Genomic DNA, 22,831 nt, shown 5'->3' on the forward strand with positions numbered 1-22,831 from the left:
CTGTTCCAAGGAGAACAACGCCAACCACTCCAATCTCTCCCCATGGCTACAATCCTCCAGCCGTAGCAACACTCTCGTAAAACTCTCTGCACTCTCTCCAGAGCAATTACATCCTTCCTGTAGAGACCAGGGGCGAAATTCTCCATTATCGGCGCAAAGTCCGCCGATCGGCGCAATAAACGGCGCAAATCCGACTTGCGTCACACCGGACAAATGGGTCAAAAGTCTCCGGCCCGAAATGGGCTAGCAGCGACGTAACGGGATCAGCGCTTGCGCACGTGGTTCACGCCATGCAGCGTCATACGGCGTGACAGCTCATAAGGCCGCGCTGCTCCCCCCCACCCGACCGGAACACCCGACCGGAACACCCGACTGGATGGCTGGCCGCCGCTCAACCCCGAGGTTCGAGTCACGGGATGTGGAGGCGCTCCTGGACACTGTGGAGCAGAGGAGGGACGCCCTGTATCCCGGGCACGGCCGCAGAGTTGCCCCACACCACAGCCGGCATCTGTGGAGGGAGGTGGCAGAGGCCGTCCCTGACACCACGGACAGGCACCCAGTGCCACAAGAAGGTGAACGACCTCGTCAGAGCAGGCAGGGTGAGCCTCCCCATATCCCCCCTCCCCCATATCCCCCCTCCTCCATATCCCCCCTCCCCCATATCCCCTCTCCCCCATATCCCCCCTCCCCATATCCCCCTCCCCCATATCCCCCCTCCCCCATATCCCTCCTCCCCCATATCCCCCATATCCCCAAGTGAATCCAGCCCTAACCTTAACCTCTGCAATGCACGTGCAACCGATGGCGTGCATTCATATACCTGCCTAACACTGTTGCCTTTTACCCCTGCCACCCCCCCACCGCCCCCCCAACAGGAGAAGCGCGCACACAACAATAGGGAGCATGTGAGGACTGGAGGAGGCCCCGCTGATGAGAGGCCACTGACCGAACACGAGGAAAGGGCCCTGGAACTGGCTGGCGGACCTGACGACCGGGAGGTTGCTGATGCAGAGGTCGGGGGTGTACTAGCAAGTGAGCCACCGACAGCCCGTCCCCATATCCCCCCTCCCCCATATCACCTGATCACTGCCTGCGTGTCTAACCATGCGTGCTTCATTGTGTATCGCAGGACCAAAGGTCCAGGCACCCATCCCCGCAGATGCAGACCGCCTGCAGGATGCCCCTCGGAGGCCACGGGAGACAGAGAGACCCGGACCCTCCAGCATGCGACGCCCGCAGGATGCCCCTCGGAGGCCACGGGAGACAGAGAGACCCGGACCCTCCAGCATGCGACGCCCGCAGGATGCCCCTCGGAGGCCACGGAAGACAGAGAGACCCGGACCCTCCAGCATGCGACGCCCGCAGGATGCCCCTCGCACACCACGGGAGACGGAGAGACCTGGAGCAACAGGGAGATGACACCCCCGTCACGTGCGGGAGCGACCATCCAGCGACGAGGGGGACAGCCACAGGCCCCCGTCACATCCGAGCCAGGACACCACTACCCAGGACACCACTACCCAGGACACCACTACCCGGGACAGCACTACCCAGGAAGACGAAATACCGGACAGTGACTCAGAGTGGATGGGTGGAGACGAACCCCCACCCCAAAGTGCCATGGACTCAGAGTGGGACGAAGAGCACGACACAACGCCACTACTGTCACCAACACCCTCCACCATCGCAGAAACACTCACCTCGGTTGGGCACTTTAGTGATGAGGCGTCTGGTACACTCACTGGTGCGCACAACACAGCCGTCCCGGTACAGCAGGTGTAGGTAGGAGCAGCAGACGGGCCGGGCGGTCGGAGGGCAGCCCAGCCCAAGCGAACATCTGCCGCCCAGATGGATCCCGGGTTCCTGGAGTTTCCACACCCACACATAGATCCGATGCAACCACCGAACTGGAGACGAGCGAAGAGGGTGACGGCCGGATTGCGGCGGCTGCAGTCGCAGGTGGAGGACGTCACCCGCGTCCAGGAGCTGGAAGTGGTGCCGGTCATGCGTGCCACCCAGGCCGACACCGCACGGGTGGCGTCCGCGGTGGAGGCAATGGGTGCGACGGTGTCAGACATGGGGAACGGTTTGCGAGGCCTGGGGCTTTCCGTGCAGGCGGCGTCTGTGGCCCAGGACACGGCTGCCCTCTCACAGGAGGCCATGAGCCAGTGCCAGCGCCAGATGGCAGAGGCGCTCAACACCATAGCCCAGTCTCAGCAGGCCATAGCCCAGTCTCTGCAGGCCATGGCCCAGTCTCTGCAGGCCATGGCCCAGTCTCAGCAGGCCATCGCTGAGGGCATCGGCGCCAGTGGCCATGTGCGAGCCGGCGTCGCACTGTCACAGACAGGGTTTGCCAACCCCCTGGGCTCCATGGCTGCAAACCTGCAGACCCCTGTCGATACCAGCACAGGCCTCCAGGACTGGCAGCGCCAGATGTCGGGGGGGCGTCGGATGGCCAGTCCGTTCGCATCCACCACCCATGTAGAGGCCTGGGGGCCATCGGGCACCCCGAGGGAGGAGGAGGTGGTGTGGTCCGTCCCGGCTCCCCCTGTAGGGGAGGTCCCGGAATACCGCGACACCTCGGACTCCCCCCCTTCCGTCCCAGGTGCATCGGCTGGGCAACGGGCAGGACAGGCTGGCAGCTTGCCATCCCAGTCGCCCGGGCCGCAGCCTGGCCCATCTAGGCCAGGACGCCCCAGGAAACGGCCACCAAAGGGATCCAGTGTCAGAGGGCAGGAATCACAGGAGTCCACCTCCAGTTCTGCTGTACCGTCTGGGGAACCACGTAGACGTAGTCAAAGGGCCCGGAAGGCCAAACAATTAGACACTGAGTAAGTTGGCACGGGTGCAGGGCACAGATGAGTTTTAGGGGCTAGGGCACGTGCATGAACTTCTTTGGTTATTAAAGTCAATGTTACACCTACAGAAGCTGCCTTTCAAAGAACAAAGAACAAAGAAATGTACAGCACAGGAACAGGCCCTTCGGCCCTCCAAGCCCGTGCCGACCATACTGCCCGACTAAACTACAATCTTCTACACTTCCTGGGTCCGTATCCTTCTATTCCCATCCTATTCATATATTTGTCAAGATGCCCCTTAAATGTCCCTATCGTCCCTGCCTCCACTACCTCCTCCGGTAGTGAGTTCCAGGCACCCACTACCCTCTGCGTAAAAAACTTGCCTCGTACATCTACTCTAAACTTTGCCCCTCTCACCTTAAACCTATGCCCCCTAGTAATTGACCCCTCTACCCTGGGGAAAAGCCTCTGACTATCCACTCTGTCTATGCCCCTCATAATTTTGTATACCTCTATCAGGTCGCCCCTCAACCTCCTTCGTTCCAGTGAGAACAAACCGAGTTTATTCAATCGCTCCTCATAGCTTATGCCCTCCATACCAGGCAACATTCTGGTAAATCTCTTCTGCACCCTCTCTAAAGCCTCCACATCCTTCTGGTAGTGTGGCGACCAGAATTGAACACTATACTCCAAGTGTGGCCTAACTAAGGTTCTATACAGCTGCAACATGACTTGCCAATTCTTATACTCAATGCCCCGGCCAATGAAGGCAAGCATGCCGTATGCCTTCTTGACTACCTTCTCCACCTGTGTAGCCCCTTTCAGTGATCTGTGGACCTGTACTCCTAGATCTCTTTGACTTTCAATACTCTTGAGGGTTCTACCATTCACTGTATATTCCCTACCTGCATTAGCCCTTCCAAAATGCATTACCTCACATTTGTCCAGGTTAAACTCCATCTGCCATCTCTCCGCCCAAGTCTCCAGACAATCTAAATCCTGCTGTATCCTCAGACAGTCCTCATCGCTATCCGCAATTCCACCAACCTTTGTGTCGTCTGCAAACTTACTAATCAGACCAGTTACATTTTCCTCCAAATCATTTATATATACTACAAAGAGCAAAGGTCCCAGCACTGATCCCTGTGGAACACCACTGGTCACAGCCCTCCAATTAGAAAAGCATCCCTCCATTGCTACCCTCTGCCTTCTATGGCCTAGCCAGTTCTGTATCCACCTTGCCAGTTCACCCCTGATCCCGTGTGACTTCACCTTTTGTACTAGTCTACCATGAGGGACCTTGTCAAAGGCCTTACTGAAGTCCATATAGACAACATCTACTGCCCTACCTGCATCAATCATCTTAGTGACCTCCTCGAAAAACTCTATCAAGTTAGTGAGACACGACCTCCCCTTCACAAAACCGTGCTGCCTCTCACTAATACGTCCATTTGCTTCCAAATGGGAGTAGATCCTGTCTCGAAGAATTCTCTCCAGTAATTTCCCTACCACTGAAGTAAGGCTCACCGGCCTGTAGTTCCCGGGATTATCCCTGCCACCCTTCTTAAACAGAGGAACAACATTGGCTATTCTCCAGTCCTCCGGGACATCCCCTGAAGACAGCGAGGATCCAAAGATTTCTGTCAAGGCCTCAGCAATTTCCTCTCCAGCCTCCTTCAGTATTCTGGGGTAGATCCCATCCGGCCCTGGGGACTTATCTACCTTAATATTTTTTAAGACACACTTTGTGCTCTGTCCAAAGCGTGCGGGGGTGTCATGTACGTTGAGCGCAAGTGTGTGTGTGAGGGGTGGTCTTACCTCAGTCCCAGGTGAGTCTGCCCCCTTCCCCCTGGGCCGCCATCAACATCCCCCCGGGCAGAGGACGGGACCGTGCGCTGCAGTGTCACAGCCGCATGCAGGGATGGTCCGGGTGGATGGTGGTACTGTGGCCATGGGTCAGACATAGTCCAACGATGTGGAGCCAGGAGCTCACCGCAGGGCGGGTTGTCATCATCCTCCATGGCCTGCAATAGACACGCGTCCACCCGCAACTGTGTGAGCCCGGCCCGTTGTGCCGCAGGTGGATCGGCAATGGGGGGGCGGGGGGGTGCATGCGGGTGGGGTGGGTGGGGTTGGGGAGGGGGGTGAGGGTGCTGGGTGGGTGGATGGGTGGGGGGTGTGGGTGGTCGGCTGTTGCCATGGTGTGCGGTCTGTGGCCATACTACCCGATTCCCACGCCCATCTAGTCAGTGAAGCGGGCGGCTATCAGTCTGTCCCGTGCCCGCTGGGCCAGCCGGTAACGGTGGACAGCCACCCGCCTGTGTCTACACCGTCTGCTCTGACCATTGCCCCCATCCCCCTCATCTGGGGAGGACTGCGCCTCTTCCTGCTGCTCCTCCACTCCGCCCTCCTCTGCCTGCGGCACATCGCCCCTCTGCTGGGCTATATTGTGCAGGACGCAGCACACCACAATGATGCAGCCGACCCTATCTGACCGATACTGGAGGGCGCCCCCAGAGAGGTCCAGGCACCTGAAACGCATCTTCAGCACGCCAAAGCACCTCTCTATCACTCCCCTTGTCGCTACATGGGCATCATTGTAGCGGTTCTACGCCTAATTGCGTGGCCTCCGTATAGGCGTCATCAGCCACGATCGCAATGGGTAGCCCCTGTCGCCCAGCAACCAGCCCCTCAGCTGGGGATGGCGTCCCTCGTACATGCTGGGGATGGATGACCGCGACAACACGTATGAGTCGTGTACACTGCGTGGCTAACGGGCGCAGACGTGCAGGATCATCATGCGGTGGTCGCAGACCACCTGTACGTTCATCAAATAGGTCCCCTTCCTATTGGTGAACACGGCCCTGTTATCTGCAGGTGGCCGCACGGCGACGTGCATCCCATCAATCGCGCCCTGGACCATGGGGAACCCGGCCACGGCAAAGTAGCCCACGGCCCTGGCATCTTGGCTGGCCCGGTCCACAGGGAAGCGGATGTAGCGGTGCGCTATGGCATATAGGGCATCTGTCACTGCCCGGATGCACCGATGTCTGCGATATGCCGGACAGGTCCCCACTCGGTGCCTGGAATGACCCCGTTGCATAAACGTTCAGGGCCACCGTAACCTTGACGGGCATGGGGAGAGGGTGTCCCCCGCCAGTGCCACGCGGTGACAGGTGTGCCAGCAGGTGGCAGATGTGTGCCACGGTTTCCCGGCTCATCCGGAGTCTCCTCCTGCATTCCCGGTCCGTGAGGTCCTGGTATGACTGCCGGGGCCGGTACACACGGGGCGCCCTCGGGTGCCTCCATTGCCGTGGGGCCGCGACGTCCTCCTCCCCCTCCTCGTCCTGTCGGTCAGGTGTCCCTTCAGCCTGGGCGGCTCCCGCCTGCCCCTCTGCGGCAGCCTGCGCCGCCTCTCTGGCAGGCTCCTCCTCCACCTCCTCATCCAGGGCAACATGGACATTAGCGGCTGCCGCCACGGCGGCCAACATCGCTGGATGATCGGAAAACATGACGGCCTGGTGGACGGGGGGTGGGGGGAACGACGACATGTCATCATTGCCCATATCCCCTCCTTCCCCCCAGCCAGGTGGCTTGGACCGCATGGGTCCAACTGTTGGAGGCTGGCACCTGGCCAGGTGGAACAACTCACTTGCCCTCGCACCGCCCCTCCCCGGCACGGACCCCCCCATCCCCCTCCCCGGCACGGACACCCCATCCCCCTCCCCGGCACGGACCCCACCCCCCCATCCTCCTCCACGGCACGGACCCCCCATGCTCCTCCCTGACACAGACGCCCCCCCCATCCCCCTCCCCGGCACGGACCCCATCCTCCTCCCCGGCACGGACCCCCCATCCCCCCATCCTCCTCCCCGGCACAGACCCCCCCATCCCCCTCCCCGGCACAGACCCCCCATCCCCCTCCCCGGCACGGAACCCCCCCCATCCCCCTCCCCGGCACGGACCCCCCCCCTCCCCGGCACGGACCCCCCATCCTGCTCCCCGGCACGGACCCCCCCCACATCCCCCTCCCCGGCACGGACCCCCCCCCAATCCCCCTCCCCGGCACGGACCCGAACCCCCTCCCCGGCACGGACCCCCCCATCCCCCTCCCCGGCATGGACCCTCCCCCCATCCCCCTCCCCGGCACGGACCCCCCATCCCCATCCCCGGCACGGTCCCCCCCTACATCGGCCTCCCCGGCACGGACCCCAACCTCCTCCCTGGCACGGACACCCCATCCTCCTCCCCGGCACGGACCCCCCCCCATCCTCCTCTCCGGCACGGACCCCCCCCAATCCCCCTCCCCGGCACGGACCCCAACCTCCACCCCGGCAAGGAGCCCCATCCTCCTCCCCGGGACGGACACCACCATCCCCCTCCCCGGCACGGACCCCCCCCCATCCCCCTCCCCGGCACGGACCCCAACCTCCTCCCCGGCACGGACCCCCCATCCCCCTCCCCGGCACGAACCCCCCCCATCCCCCTCCCCGGCATGGACCCCCCATCCCCCTCCACGGCACGGACCCCCCATCCCCCTACCCGGCACGGACCCCCCCCCACCCCCCCCCCACCCCCCCATCCTCCTCCCTGACACGGACCCCCCCCACCCCCCTCCCCGGCACGAACCCCAACCTCCTCCCCGGCACGGACCCCCCATCCCCCCATCCTCCTCCCCGGCACGGACCCCCCCATCCCCCTCCCCGGCACGGACCCCCCATCCCCCTCCCCGACACGGACCCCCCCCCATCCCCCTCCCCGGCATGGACCCTCCCCCCATCCCCCTCCCCGGCACGGACCCCCCATCCCCATCCCCGGCACGGTCCCCCCCTACATCGGCCTCCCCGGCACGGACCCCAACCTCCTCCCTGGCACGGACACCCCATCCTCCTCCCCGGCACGGACCCCCCCCCATCCTCCTCTCCGGCACGGACCCCCCCAATCCCCCTCCCCGGCACGGACCCCAACCTCCACCCCGGCAAGGAGCCCCATCCTCCTCCCCGGGACGGACACCACCATCCCCCTCCCCGGCACGGACCCCCCCCCATCCTCCTCCCCGGCACTCACCCCCCCCACATCACACTCCCCTGCACGGACCCCAACCTCCTCCCCGGCACGGACCCCCATCCTCCTCCCCGGCACGGACCCCCCCCCCATCCCACTCCCCGGCACGGACCCCAACCTCCTCCCCCGCACGGACCCCCCATCCCCCCCATCCTCCTCCCCGTCACGGACCCCCCATCCTCCTCCCCGGCACGGAACCCCCCCCATCCCCCTCCGCGGCACGGACCCCCCCATCCCCCTCCCCGGCACGGACCCCCGTCCCCCTCCCCGGCATGGACCCCCCATCTCCCTTCCCGGCACGGACCCCCCATCCCCCTCCCCGGCACGGACCCCCCATCCCTCTCCCCGGTACGGACCCCCCTCCCGGCACTCCCCCGGAGCCCAGCCCACTCTAACCCCCCCACCCCCACTGCACACACACACACAGACAACCCGAGACACACCTCTCACCACACATTCAGACTGCGGCCAGTGTCTTACACAGTTCCATTATTGTGTCTCTACATTAGCGGCTGCCGCCACGGCAGCCAACACCGCTGGATGATCGGAAAACATGACGGCCTGGTTGGGGGGGGGGGGGGGGGGGTGGAGGGAACGACGACATGTCATCATTGCCCATATCCCCTCCTTCCCCCCAGTCAGCTGGCATGGACTGCATGGGTCCAACTGTTGGAGGCTGGTACCTAGCCAGGTGGACCAACTCACTTGCCCTCGCACCCCCCTCCCTGGCACGGACCCCCCCATCCCCTCCCCGGCACGGACCCTCCATCCCCCTCCCCGGCACATACCCTCACCTCCCCAACCTCCTCCCCGGCACGGACCCCCCATCCCCCCATCCTCCTCCCCGGCACGGACCCCCCCCATCCCCCTCCCCGGCACGGACCCCCCATTCCCCCTCCCCGGCACGGACACCCCCCCATCCTCCTCCCCGGCACGGACCCCCCCCATCTCCCTCCCCGGCACGGACCCCAACCTCCTCCTCGGCACGGACCCTCCCCATCTTCCTCCCCGGCACGGACCCCCCCGATCCCCCTCCCCGGCACGGACCCCCCCCATCCCCCTCCCCGGCACGGACCCCCCAACCTCCTCCTTGGCACGGACCACCAATCCCACATCCTCCTCCCCGGCACGGACCCCCCCCCCATCCTCCTCCCCAGCACGGACCCCCCCACCCCTCTCCCCGGCACGGACCCCCCATCCCAATCCCCGGCACGGACACCCCCCCATCCTCCTCCCCGGCACGGACCCCAACCTCCTCCCCGGCACAGACCTCCCATCCCCCTCCCCGGCACGGAGCCCCCCATCCCCCTCCCCGGCACGGACCCCCCCCCCATCCCCCTCCCCTGCACGAACCCCAACCTCCTCCCCGGCACTGACCCCCCATCCCCCCATCCTCCTCCCCGGCACGGACCCCTCCCCATCCCCCTCCCCGGCACAGACCCCCCCCCATCCCCCTTCCCGGCACGGACCCTCCCGTCCCCCTCCCCGGCATGGACCCCCCTCCCCGGCACGGACCCCCCATCACCCTCCCCGTCACGGGCCCCCCATCCCCCTCCCCGGCACGGGCCCCCCATCCCCCTCCCCGGCACGGACCCCAACCTCCTCCCCGGCTCGGACCCCCCATCCCTCTCCCCGGCACGGACCCCCCTCCCCGCACTCCCCCGGAGCCCAGCCCACTCTAACCCCCCCCCCCCCCCCCCCCCCCCCCCCGGCTGCACACACACACACACAACCCGAGACACACCTCTCCCCACACATTCAGACTGCGGCCAGTGTCTTACACAGTTCCATTATTGTGTCTCTACTTCTGTATTCTCGGGGTCTCGGGGACCTTTCCCTTTATCATGGCCACAACATCATAACATTGAAAGGTTGTCAATAGATTCCAGTGGCTATCGAATGGTTCCCACAATTTTCTAAACGTGTGACTCCCTCCACCTTTCAGTTTGAATTGTGTGCAGTTTTGGGGGGCAAAACTTGATAGCTCCTGGAAACAGAGGCAGGGGTGGGGAGGTGGTGGTGGAGTTGTTTGGAATGGCGGGGGGCACAGGTGATTGGTGTTGTGGTGCGGAATTAACCCACATCTATTGCTTTCAGTGCCTGTTCCTGTTCCTTGTTAACCTGCATGACTTCTGAATGCAACCAGTGCAAAATGCACCGATTGATTGGCTACAAGCATTAGGAGGAGGCCCAGGTTTGTGTGAGGCCCTCAGCTCTTAAAGCCAACCTGCACTTCATAAAAAAAGCAGTACACTCTGGCTGGAGTAGGTGCCCAAAGTGTTTTTGGTAGAAGAGTTGGAAAAAGAGCAGATTACAGTGCACCAGGGAAAGGAGAATGTTGGAAGGTTCTCTGAGCATAGAATGCTTACGTGCATAAGGAGGCCATTTGGCCCATAAAATCACCATAACCCTGTAACCTAATCTGCACATCCCTGGACTCTAAGGGGCAATTTTGCATGGCCAATCAACCTACCTTGCACATCTTTGGACTGTGGGAGGAAACCGGAGCACCCGCAGGAAATCCACGAAGACATGGGAGAATGTACAAACTCCACACAGACAGTGACCCAAGGCCGGAATTGAACCTGGGTACCTGGCGCTGTGAGGCAGCAGTGCTAACTACTGTGCCGCCATGCTGCCCTATCAAGTAATGCTTCACCTGACACCTTGCTGGAGGAGGAGAGGGCGAGAGCTATGATCATCCATCTGGAAGCCCTCCAGACTCTGCGAAGGCAGGGGAGCCCAATAACTGGTGGGGGACCGACAGAACAACATGCCCTTCCCCATGAGAAGTTGCAAGGATACGGATGCAGTGCTGCAAACCTCAAACCTACAAGTCACAACTTGCACAGACTCCCAGCTATTCAACCAAGGGAGCCACATCACCCAAATACATTGCATTACACGAACAGATGCACTTCCCTCTTTCTTGTTAGAGAAGGTGGTGCCAGCTAGAGCAGCAGTGCCTAACTGGTGGGGGTCAGTCACATCTGGGTGTTCTTATCCCAAACCAGAGGGAATGTGCTCATCATCATTGGCATGGTCATTGCTGAGCCTATGGCCAGCGCTGCTGCTGAAACCAGAGAGGAAGATGATATGCTCATATCTAATCCTCCTCAGGCCCACTTTCCCCTCACCCTACAACCTCTTTTGATTCGCAAGCTGCAGATGGAGCAGCAATGTGATTATTGTGGTTGAAACGATGCACAGACCTGTGACTGTTTTGCTATCAATGTCAACAGGCAATTAGCAGCAACGCTGATGCTTTAATTGACAGTCCATTTGTCCATCAGAGTCACTGAGAGGAACAGCAGCAGCCGGGGAAAGTGGGGTTCAGTGGGAGCTTGCTTTGGAGAAATGGGTTGGGCTGGGTGGGGTCGGGGGTCAGGGGTGGCAAGAACAGCCCCAAACAACTGCAATTAAATTTGACCACCACAGCAAAGGAAAACTGTTGTTTGTGCTTAGAGTGATAACAAGCTTTGCATTATAGGTGAAGCTGCTGGAATATATTGCAAATAGCATAAGACCTGATCAAATTGATGTTTTTAGATGGTTAAACAATTTGATAGGTTAGATAGAGACAAACAATTTCATCTGGTGTTGAGAATCAAGGCCAAAGGGCTCTTAAAATTAAATCCATGGCTGTTCAGTACTGATGTCGAACTAGCCTTCTTCTGTTTGAAGAGGTCTAACCAACAAAAATACATTTTTGGGATTATCTTCATGCTTTACTACTGGGCACTACTGGATCAGGCTAGCCATTCCCTCTTGGTCATCTCCTCCCACCCTGCCCCGCCCCACCTTCAGTATTACCTGACTACTAGGGTTGGGATTTTCCGGCTCCGTCGTGGTGGGACCCGCCGTGGGCGATTTGAATGCCGGGCCAATAGTCCATTGACTTTCGACACGACCAGACGATCCCGGCAGTGGCTGGGGCCAGAATACCTCACCTTAGGAGACCGACGCTGATCGAATGACACCCTGGCCAAAATTATGCTGCTGAGGTTTGAGGCCAAACTTTGGACGAGCCTCGGGGCCTGGAATTTACGATCTAAAAATGGGCCTAAACAAAGTTTATTTCCAGATATCTCCTTTTGCCATCTTTTTGGATTGTGAATCACTTCAGCAGAATGTACCTCCCTTGCTAAAAACGTGCTTTGTCCTAATTTAACAGGACTCATCTACGTTATATCACTCATTTAATACTGCAGTGGATGCTTATGGAAGTACACAAATGCAGCATTTGCGAGCGGCTATCAGAAGGATTTCAATACCATACTTCACTCTGAAACCTATTACAAATCATTTGCGGGCATTGCAATCGTTCAAATTCAAGGCAACTTGATGTTTCACCATTTCATAGATCTGTATGGATTTTGGTTCTGCCTTGATCCGAATGAAGAAGGTTTTGCAGAACCGCGATGATAACAGGGTTTAATATTGCACTTTTGACATTTGTACGGCATTCTCTCAGACATCAAGCCCATATTAAAAGTGCAGTTTAAAATGAGCACCCATTCTGAAGTGTTAAAGTAAAAAGGTCGATGGTGTCTACATTTTGATAGCTATTCCTGCGTTCTTGCACTGATACAAAGTGGTCTGAGCTGGAGAGTGTGACAAAGCAATGTATAAGGCTCCTTTCAAGAGTGGCGATAACACTGAGTTCCATCAGCTTCAGCGTGAGATCAAAAGTCGCATTTACAACTGCACAAGCAATCCACCCGGCCCGTGGGAACTTTTTTCTAAAAGGCTGCTTTACATGGAACCTGTTTAACATTTTTCGAAAGCAAATCTCTCTTTCCCAACATTAAACATTGGTGACTGGAGGAATGGAGCTCTGTTCATGTGTCGCAGCCCACATGCGCAGATTTCTTTATCTATTCTGCCATCTGTGTGTTGCAGCTGTCAAGGATGGGTCTCGGATTGATAGCTGCTGTATAACCACAGTCTTAAGTGACCAGGGGAGAAAAACAAGCACATCTGTTCTTTCCAATCCACCAAAATGTCACTGGCATTGGGAGATTGGTCAGCAGTGCTTCATGTGGGTATACATGAAGCTCTGCTTTCTCCAATGATACTGTATTGCACATGCAAGCTTCATATAAACACAAAATCAAACAAAAGAAAATATGATTTTAATTTAACATAATACCCTGCAACTACATTGTGGTCTTCATTTTCCGAACATCCTAAAATGGGCTCAATTTGAACACTGCACTCTAATGTCGCCGTATCTGTGATACGGTACAACATGCAGCTCTTTGCACAATTCTAAATGAATGGGGGTATATTAGAATTGGGTGAGAAGGAGATTAGTTTCTTTCCTAATTCCAGTACACTAGATTCTTGCGGTAGAAGAAAAGCACAGCGAATCATTTTTTGTTCACTGCAAGTTGCTCAGATCAGGAGTGCACAGTTTTGGTTACAGAAAGCGACAGAAGCGCAATAGGGAACTGAAGGCAGAATGCGCAACTTTTTCTCTGGTTTAACTGTGGGAGGCAAAACATACCTCAGGCCTCCAAAATAGCCCTGTTTTTCAAATATTGTGATATCTGAATAGCCCAAACGAGCTAAAAACGAAGCACAGCTAATACTGGCAGGTCCACACCCAATCAGGGCTATTTTAGCGTGGAAGCCGGCAGGCAATTCTCCTGGAGGGGGAAGTGATGGATTCCGAGTCTGAGGAATTTTCATCTCTTTGAACACCTAAGTAAAAGAGAGAAAAAAAGATTGAAATTGAAAACATTGAAAACTTGCTTTTTATTTCACTGCTTCATCAAAACACTTTATTGCAATGTGAGCGTACTTGTGACAATAAAGATTATTATTATTATAAAAGACATTTGAAAATCTCTAATTGATCTCTATTGTTCAGCAGGGACCAAACTGGTTGCATTTATGTAAAGACATGGGATGTTGAACAAATATTGTCCATCTCAATTTGCATACACATACACACAAACTGATGAATTATTGAAAGTATTTTGAGGAGCAACTCTGCAGGTGTCAAGATATTAATATTTCTCCAAACCTATTGATTCATTCAAAAGGTTAAACATCAGAGGTCAAAAGGCTTTGAAGTAACCTCATGCATGTAAATGATGCTTTGAATGTTGGGTTCAGGGAACGAGCAGCAACTTCTAAGTCCCTAAGCATGAAAGAAATATTTGATCTGAATGGACAAAGTGCCCTTGTTACCCTCGGCCTCCCCACAAATTGTATATTTCACCAGGTTCCATCGCAAGGTCTCCGTACCTCCGGGGAACCTGCCTTATCTTGATAATTCCATTAATTCTTTAAAAAAAAATTTTTTTTAGTGTACCCAATTCATTTTTTTGCCAATTAAGGGGGAATTTAGCATGGCCAATCCACCTAATAATAATAATAATCTTTATTAGTGTCCCATCCCTGCACATCTTTTGGGTTGTGGGAGCGAAACCCACGCAGACACTAGGAGAATGTGCAAACTCCACACGGATGGTGACCCAGAGCCGGGATCGAACCTGGGACCTCCGCGCTGTGAGGCAGCAGGGCTAACCCACTGCGCCACCGTGCTGCCCGATAATTCCATTTATGATTATATAGAGGCAAGTCCCATTTGGAACTGAATGAGTCCGTCAAATAACCTGTGATCCCTCCGTGGCATTAAGTTGCCACTAAGGTGAAACACAATTGCGACTTCATGTCCATTCGAGCTCTCAGACTTCAGTTGTGCGAACACTTTTGGGTGCATACTGACATTAATGTAGCACTGTAAATTGGGAGTAAGGTTGGAAATCAGACACCTGAAGCAAAATTTGTGAGAAATTCTGCCGTAGGCAGTTTTACACCAGCAAGACTCTGAAACCGGAGGCTGGATTCTTCGATCCCTGACGCTGAAATCACGTTCGGTGACGGGGCGGAGAATTGCCGCGACGACAGAATTGGGGGCGGCGCCGCTTTCGTGATGCTCCACCCCCTGAAAAGCGGCGTACTCCGCATGCTTTATCCACGGCCTCAGCCCATTGCCTGAGACCCCCCCCCCCCCCCCCCGATGCTCCGGCCCCAACCAGCTGAGTTCCCGACGGCGTGGGACACGTGTGGTCTCATCCGTCGGGAACTCAGCGAGGCAGCTGCGGACTCAGTCCAGCGCCGCCACAGTCAGGGGAGGGCTGATCCGCGAGCAGGGGGGGGGCATTATTCGGGGCTGGCCGAAGGGGGGGGAACTATTTTTGCGGGCCGGGTGCACGGGCTGCGTCCGCCATGAAGTACGGCGCGGCCGCTGCAGGCCGCCAGCGTGCGCAAGCGCGGCCACGGACCCGGCAATGCTCCGGGCCGTATCGGCAGCTAGAGCTGGGAGCTCTATGCTGTCTGGCTGCTAGCCCCCCAGAGCAGGGAATCGGTGGCCATTTTGTGCCAGTTTTCCAGGCATAAAACACCACTGTTTTCACGCCGCCGTGGTGACTTAGTCTCCCAAAACGGAGAATCCAGCCCCACCCGCTGGGCTTTCTGGACATTGTGATCAACGTATTCATAATTCCTTCATCTATAAAAGAGAACCGTCAGTGCCACTGGTTCACTGTACTGCATTGAAAATGAACCATAACGTTCAATAGCTGATGCATCAGTATATACCCAAGCCAGCAAGAGTTCTCCTGTTACTAAATTCAGTGCTCGACAGTACAGTGACTCAGACCAGTCAACTCAGTATTAAGCAATGTGGATATCCGTCGAAGAGCGGACTCAATCCCATTTCACAGTTGCAATAAATCTCACCCTTTTTTTACTGAAAATACAGCAAGTTGCATTGAGATACTGTCCTTAACTAGCAAAGCACTTCATAGGAGGGTTTAAATCGAAAATAGATAGATTTTTGTTCAGTAAAAATATTGAGGGGTACGGGCCAAAGGCAGTAATGTGGAGTTAGGTCACAGATCAGCCATAGGTCATTGAATGGCGGGATAGGCTTGAGGGGCTGAATAGCCTGGTCCTGTTTCTGTGTTCCCAATCAGTCAAAATGTGTTTCCGAGTCACAAAAATAAATAACAGGAGACGTGATCAAAACTTTGGTCAAAGCGGTAAGAATAAGGATCATCCGTGACAGAGAAATGAGGGGTAGAGAGGTTTCGAAGGGAATTCCAGAACAACTACCTTGAATTTCTTTCAAATACTACAACCCTCTAAAATTACACTGTAACTTTTTTAGATCTATGTTAGCCTTGATATTTCTACTCTTCAAAAAAATGGACCAAGAACTGTTAATTAAAAGCATGTGCTATATTACTTCTCAGGTTATTTCTATCTTTAAGGTTCAATGAAACGTGCAGAAGAACATGCCAGGAGCAACACCAGGCAAACATGAAAATGAGATGTCGACCTGGTGAAGCTGTAACACAGGGCTACTGGCATATCAAACAGCGCAGCAGCATGCAATACACAGAGCTAAGTGATCCCCAAACCAATGGATCAGACCTGAGCTCTGCAGTCCTGCCACATCCAGCCAAGAATGGTAGTGGACAATTGAACAACTCACTGGAACAGGAGGTTTCACAAACATCGCCATCCTCAATAATGGAGGAGCCCAGTACATCAGTGCAAAAAATCAAAGCTGAAGTATTTGCAATCACCTTTAGCAGAAGTGTCGAGTGGGTGACCTATCCTGGTCTCCTTAAGAGGTGCCAGGCATCACAGGTACCAATATTCAGCCAATTTTGATGCACTCCAGGTGATAACAAGAAACAGCTGAAGGCACTGAATATATGGACCCTGACAATATTCCGGAAACAGCACTGAAGACTTGTCCTCCAGATCTATCCACGCCCCTAGCCAAGCAGTTCCAGTCCAACTACAACACTAGCATCTACCTGGCAATGTGGAAAATTGGTCAAACTGGGCAAAATGCAGGATAAATCCAACCCGACCAATTACTGTCTCATCAGTCTACTCTTGGTAATCTGCAAAGTGATGCAAGTTATCGTCAACAGCGCTAACAGGTAGCACTTAATCAGCAACAACCTGCTCACTGATGCTTAGTTTAAGTTCTGCCACATAGCTCCTGACCTCAGTACAGCCTTAGTGTAAACATGGACAAAAGAGCTGAACTCCACAGGTAAGGTGAGAGAGACCACCCTTGACATCAAGGCAGCTTTTGGCTGAGTGTGATGTTAATAGACCCTGGGCGAGTGCGCAAGTCTATTCCAGCCCCACGTGCCCGAAGTCACAACACATGTAAATTAATCAATAATTCTTATGAAAATACCCTAGGGTGGGCGACTCTCCAAAATGGAGACCAAGTGTTTGCATGGTCGTGAACGCAGTCGCGTTTCACGACGGCGTGAAACGGGCCCGGGTACGACTGATTCTGTCCCCCACAGGGGGCCAGCACAGCGCTGGAGTGGTTCACGCCGCTCCAGCCTCCCTTCCCAGTGCCAAATGGGTGCCACGCCAACCTGCGCATGTGCAATTGGGCCGTGCCAATCTGCGCATGCGTGGGGAACTTCTTCAGCGCGCCGGCCCCGACTCAACATGGCGTCGGTGTTCAGGGGCCGGCTGCGCAACAAAGTAGGCCCCGGGGGGGGGGGGGGGGAGAGAGGCCGGCCCGCCAATCGGTGGGCCCCGATCGCAGGCCAGACCCCATCGGAGGCCCCCCCCCGGGTGAAGGATCGCTTTTCCCCACCCCACAGGCCGCCCTCCCGACCCTTCGCGCAGAGTTCCCGCCGGCAGCAACCAGGGGTGGACGGCAGCGGCGTGACTCCGTCGTAACCGCGCGGCCGCTCAGCCCATCCGGGCCAGTGAATCGACGGCCCCGCCAATACCAGCGGCTCACGGCCAGTGCCGCATCAAACACGCTGGTGCAAATGGCGCCGATTCTCCACACCTTGGAAAATCACGGGGCTTTGTGGCACGGTTGCTGCGATTCTCCGGCCCGGCGCAGGGCTCGGAGAATCGCCCCCAAAGTCTTTGGCCCTTGGATGCCCAATATTTACAGTCACCAGGTTTGTAAGTTTAAACCCAATTATAGTTTATTTATAACAAGAACTAATGAACTATGCAGCAAATACAACTGGTTAACAATTAACTAATTACTAATTCCCTGCTTTAACTTTCCCCCCACCCTCTACACAAATACAAGACAGGAAAACACAGAGGGGTGGAAAGGGGTAAAAATAATAAGCAAAAGGAAAAAAAGAGTCTTTGTTTCAGATGATGATTTTCAGCACACCTTCCTTCTCAGCAAGCTTGCAAGTGAAAGTCTCTATCCACAGCCTGCAATGGCCTTCTCCATGATTAATTTATCCAGGTTCTCTGCAATTCAGAAGTACAGCAGTCACAGCCTTTCATAAGAGAGAGTAGCAAGTTCTGGTCTTTGTTTGCAGCCTGTAGATAGATTGATTCAGGTACTCCTGTAGGTTCAGCAACACAACACTCACAGGCCTTTAAGAGAGAAATACAGAGGAAAGAGAGTACGGAGCAAAGAGAGTCTTGACACTTAAGCTGCCAGGAGCCAAACTGAAACTTCTCGGGACTCTGAAAAGCATTCCACTGGGATAGGGTCCAATCATCACCGGGCAGAATACGGCCTTTTGGGCCTATTCATTGGCCACCAGCCAATCAGGCAAACTGAATCCCACCCCATCTCTCTCTCTCTTTGTTGCCAACAAGTCTGAGGCCTACTGTTCAAACAAGCAGTATTCTTTCCGTTAACTTCTAAATTCTGCTGCTTGCCTGAAAGATACATTTCCACTAATGAATCCATGGAATCAAAAATAATAATGGCAAAATAAAAGAAATGTGAAAATAAGGGAATAAACAATAAGGACCCTTAGAGTGGCATCAAGGAGCCATAACACAGCTGGAGTCAATGTGAATCAGGTGGAAAACTCTCCACTGGTTGGAGTCATACCTAGTAAAAGTAAAATGGTTGTGGGAGGCTAATCATCTCAGTTCCAGGGCATTGCTGCAGGAGTTCATCAGGGTAGTATCGTGGGATCAACTTTCTTCAGCTGATTCATCAATGGCCTTCCCTTCTTCATAAGGACAGAAATGGAGGTGTTCATTGATGACTGCGCAAAATACACCACTTTATATGACTCTTTAGATTGTGAAGTGGTCCATGTCCATATACAGCAAGACCTGGACAAGATTCACGCTTGTTACGTGGCAAGTATCACGCATGCCACACACAACTCCCTCTCTTACAGCACTGTGGGTGTACCTACACCATAAGGACTGCAGTGGTTCAAGAAGGCAATTGATCACCACCTACTCAAGGTCAATTAGAGATGGGCAATAAATGTTGGTCCAGCCAGTGAAGCCCACATGCTGTGAAAGAATGAAAACATGTCAGGAGCTCTATTCCCAAATGAAACTCGAATTTTATTATTGATGCTCAGCCTGGCCATAGTTGTAACCGTTCTTGGAATGTATTTCAAAGCTAGTGATTAACTGCCACAGAAGTTTTATTGCGTGTTTCAGAACCACACTTGAATATGTTTAGATATTAAAATGTCAGGAAACAGTCAAGAAAGTCCAACAACGTCTCGACTTCCTCCAGAAGCTAAAAGAAATTTTGCATGTCTGCATCGACTCTCACAAACGTCGATAGAGGGCAGCACGGTAGCATTGTGGATAGCACAACTGCTTCACAGCTCCCAGGTTCGATTCCGGCTTGGGTCACTGTCTGTGCGGAGTCTGCACATCCTCCCCGTGTGTGCGTGGGTTTCCTCCGGGTGCTCCGGTTTCCTCCCACAGTCCAAAGATGTGCAGGTTAGGTGGATTGGCCATGATAAATTGCCCTTAGTGTCCAAAATTGCCCTTAGTGTTGGGTGGGGTTACCGGGTTGTGGGGATGGGGTGGAGGTGTTGACCTTGGGTGGGGTGGTCTTTCTAAGAGCTGGTGCAGACTCGATGGGCTGAATGGCCTCGTTCTGCACTGTAAATTCTATGAAATTCTATGTGCCATCGAGAGCATTCTGTCCGGCTGCATCACAGCCTGGTATGGCAACTGCTCGGTCCAAGATCGCATGAAACTACAGTGTGTGGTTAACTCAGTCCAACCCATTACACAAGCTTGCCACCCTCCCATTGATTCTGTCTACACCTCCCGCTGCCTCAGGCAGGCAGACAGCATTATCAGAGATCCCTCCCACCCAGGCATTGCCTTCTTCCAGACCCTTCCATCAGGCAGAAGGTACAGAAGTCTGAAGACCCGCACATCCAGACAGAGGAACAGCTTCTTCCCCACAACTACAAGACTCCTCAACGACTCCCCCTCGGACTGATCTGTTCCCTGTAAGAACACTATTCACAACGCCCGATGCTGCTCTTGCTCATGTATTTGCTTTGTTTGGCCTTTGTTCCGCACTGTAATCAAACATTATTTGTCGATATACTATTTGTCAATGTACTCTGTCGCTTATTCTTTTTGTCTACTTGGTCGCAGAAAAATAATTTTCACTGTACCTTGGTACATGTGACAATAAATCAATCAATCAATGTAAGCTGATTCCTGTTGCATGGCTCAAATGCACTCTGGCATCTGGGAAATTGGGGGAGTGGGGCCTGGCATCAGAGCTGCCTGCCTGCAAATGTTTAATAGCCAATTAATGCTCTTTAAAGGCCTATTAGACCTAGGGCGGAATTCTCCATTTAGGAGGCTAGATGTTGAAGCCGGGACTGAATTGTGAATGGTTTGCATTCCCGTTGGGGGCGCTATTTGTGGAGAAATTCAGGACATACTAATGGGCCAGCACTCTGGCCACATGAATCACTGCCCTCCCTCCCAATTGTTTGGTGTCACCCGGGCTTCTGCTTCCTCCTGGAAGCCCTAGAACATTCAGTCTAACATCATACAAACAGTGATAGTCTGGATTTTCTGGTCAGCAGTGAATGAACAGTGTACACTGTTGACCGAAGAAAACTGTCTGCAAATATTTAGCAGGCTCAAGAGTTTAGACTTGCTCTTTTCTGACATCAGCTACAGCGTTCTGTGCCCTTCAGCAACTGAGCAAGTTGGTAGATTAGAGAATTAGATTGACGAATTCTCATGGACAATAAAACAAGATGTATAAAGCAAAGAATATCAATCACATTTCATCACTGTACTGAAAGCAAAATGAAGATTGGTATATGCGCATGATTTAAAGTAGAATTCAAAAAAACGCAAATTTATAAAATTAAGTTTTCAGGGCTAGAGCAGTTGTTCATCGATAATTAAGACTTCATGGTGTTAAAAACTGTTACTCCTGGTTGAGCAAAACGTAACTATCATTACTCTGTACAGCGAGAATAGTATGTAAATCGTTAAAGTTAAATCAAATCAGCAATTTCTAAATTATTTTGTCTGCCGAGGCTGCGCTCTGTGAGGGAGCAGTGGGGGGTCACAGACAACAGCTTCTGGAATTTCACGTTTAACCTTGCACATGTAGATGCAACAAGTTGATATCAGGTTTAAATAATAATAGTGATGTGAACACACAGCCTCGCCATTATTACCACAGCAGGTTCTTGGCCATTAAGATAAACAGGGGCGATTTATGGCTTTTGGGAATCGTAAGGTTCAGTTTAGGGAACTTACATTTTACTGGATAAGAGCAGCATTGGATCCATTCAGAGCCACATGGCAACAAAGGTTGCACTGTAATGATTGGTTATACTGTTTGATGAGAATACGAATTAAAACTCCCTGTTCTTTTTGGAATTATTAACGTCCATTTAAATGCTAAGAGTTTCAAGTTAAACCCAGGAAGTAAGATTAGGTTTTGAAGAGCCGGTGTCAACATAAACCCAAAACCCAATTTACAGCTGAGTGATTCACTCTCAGTTCATCATCAGAGGTGAGTACTGCCAATGAAGCCTCATCAGGTTAGGTGAATTGGCCAATGATAAATTGCCCTTAATGTCCAAATTGCCCTTGGTGTTGGGTGGAGGTGTTGAGTTTGGGTAGGGTGCTCTTTCCAAGAGCCGGTGCAGACTCGAAGGGCCGAATGGCCTCCTTCTGCACTGTAAATTCAATGATAATCTATGATTAATCTAGGACAAAGGTTCGGCACAACATCGTGGGCCGAAGGGCCTGTTCTGTGCTGTATTTTCTATATCTATATCTATACTTATTTCACACATTTATAGGCTTATTTCTGGAAAACATAGGCTTGTATTTTCAGGATGGTGAGGCCCATCCTGACAGTCGGTGGAGAACGTATCCCCGCTGACTCTGACATGTCCACTGCCATTTTACGCTCAATTAAGGGTTGATTGGCAGGAGGCAAGACTTCCACCTGTACTTGGGTGGAATTCCTCGCTAGCAGTGCTTTCGCTCAATTCAGATTGGCTGACAGCTCTCCCTATCCCTCCTGGCACAGCGCTGCAGTGGCTGGAAGAGGTACTGTAGTGGCATACCTGAGCTTCAGACCCAGGGCTGCACTTCAGGTAAATACCAAGGGTCCCAGGGGCAAGAGAACAGGAGATCCTTGGGCAGAGGGCCACAATCTCTGTATCAGTGTAGGCCCGAGGGGAGGGGGAAGGGGGAGCTTGGAGGGCAACTGGAGCTCTCAGGTCACTGAAAAATTAAATGCTTATGCACGACAACCCCATCATAAAAAACCCTAGTTTATTTTCTAAATGTAATTACTGTTCGAAATCCCGACCTGTAGCTTTCATATTTGAAATTATGTCAGTAGCACTATATTAGAATAAATCCAATAAACAAAAGCACAGAAAATCTTCAGTGGATATCAGATTTGTGGAATTAGAATCCAGATTTTAAAAGTCACATCACAATGCAACGAAATTAAAATCTGCAATAGCATCACATTAACTAATATCTTTTATATTCCATATTAATAATGGAGGTGTTAATATGGAAGGCGTAATCCGAAATTAAATGCTTTTGTTCTCTAATTTGGAGATAGTCACATAACATTTGTTTTGGGGTGTTTTAAATAGATGACAGTTCCAAAATTCTAACCGACAGGGTAATTGCCAGGTAATTAA

General features: G+C 53.9%; 1 protein-coding gene across 4 annotated transcripts in view; it reads right to left on the reverse strand.

Moving 5' to 3' along the window:
- Window positions 1-22,831, reverse strand: part of LOC140426151 (dihydropyrimidine dehydrogenase [NADP(+)]-like) — a 1,098,238-nt gene that overhangs the window by 622,833 nt on the left and 452,574 nt on the right. For all 4 annotated transcript variants that reach the window (XM_072510567.1, XM_072510568.1, XM_072510570.1 and 1 more), the window contains one exon: window positions 13,372-13,568. In XM_072510567.1, coding sequence (XP_072366668.1) covers window positions 13,372-13,568 — 197 coding nt within the window. The remainder of the gene's footprint in view (window positions 1-13,371; window positions 13,569-22,831) is intronic.

This window comes from Scyliorhinus torazame, chromosome 7 (genome assembly GCF_047496885.1).
Source record: "Scyliorhinus torazame isolate Kashiwa2021f chromosome 7, sScyTor2.1, whole genome shotgun sequence".
NCBI classification, from domain to species: domain Eukaryota; kingdom Metazoa; phylum Chordata; class Chondrichthyes; order Carcharhiniformes; family Scyliorhinidae; genus Scyliorhinus; species Scyliorhinus torazame.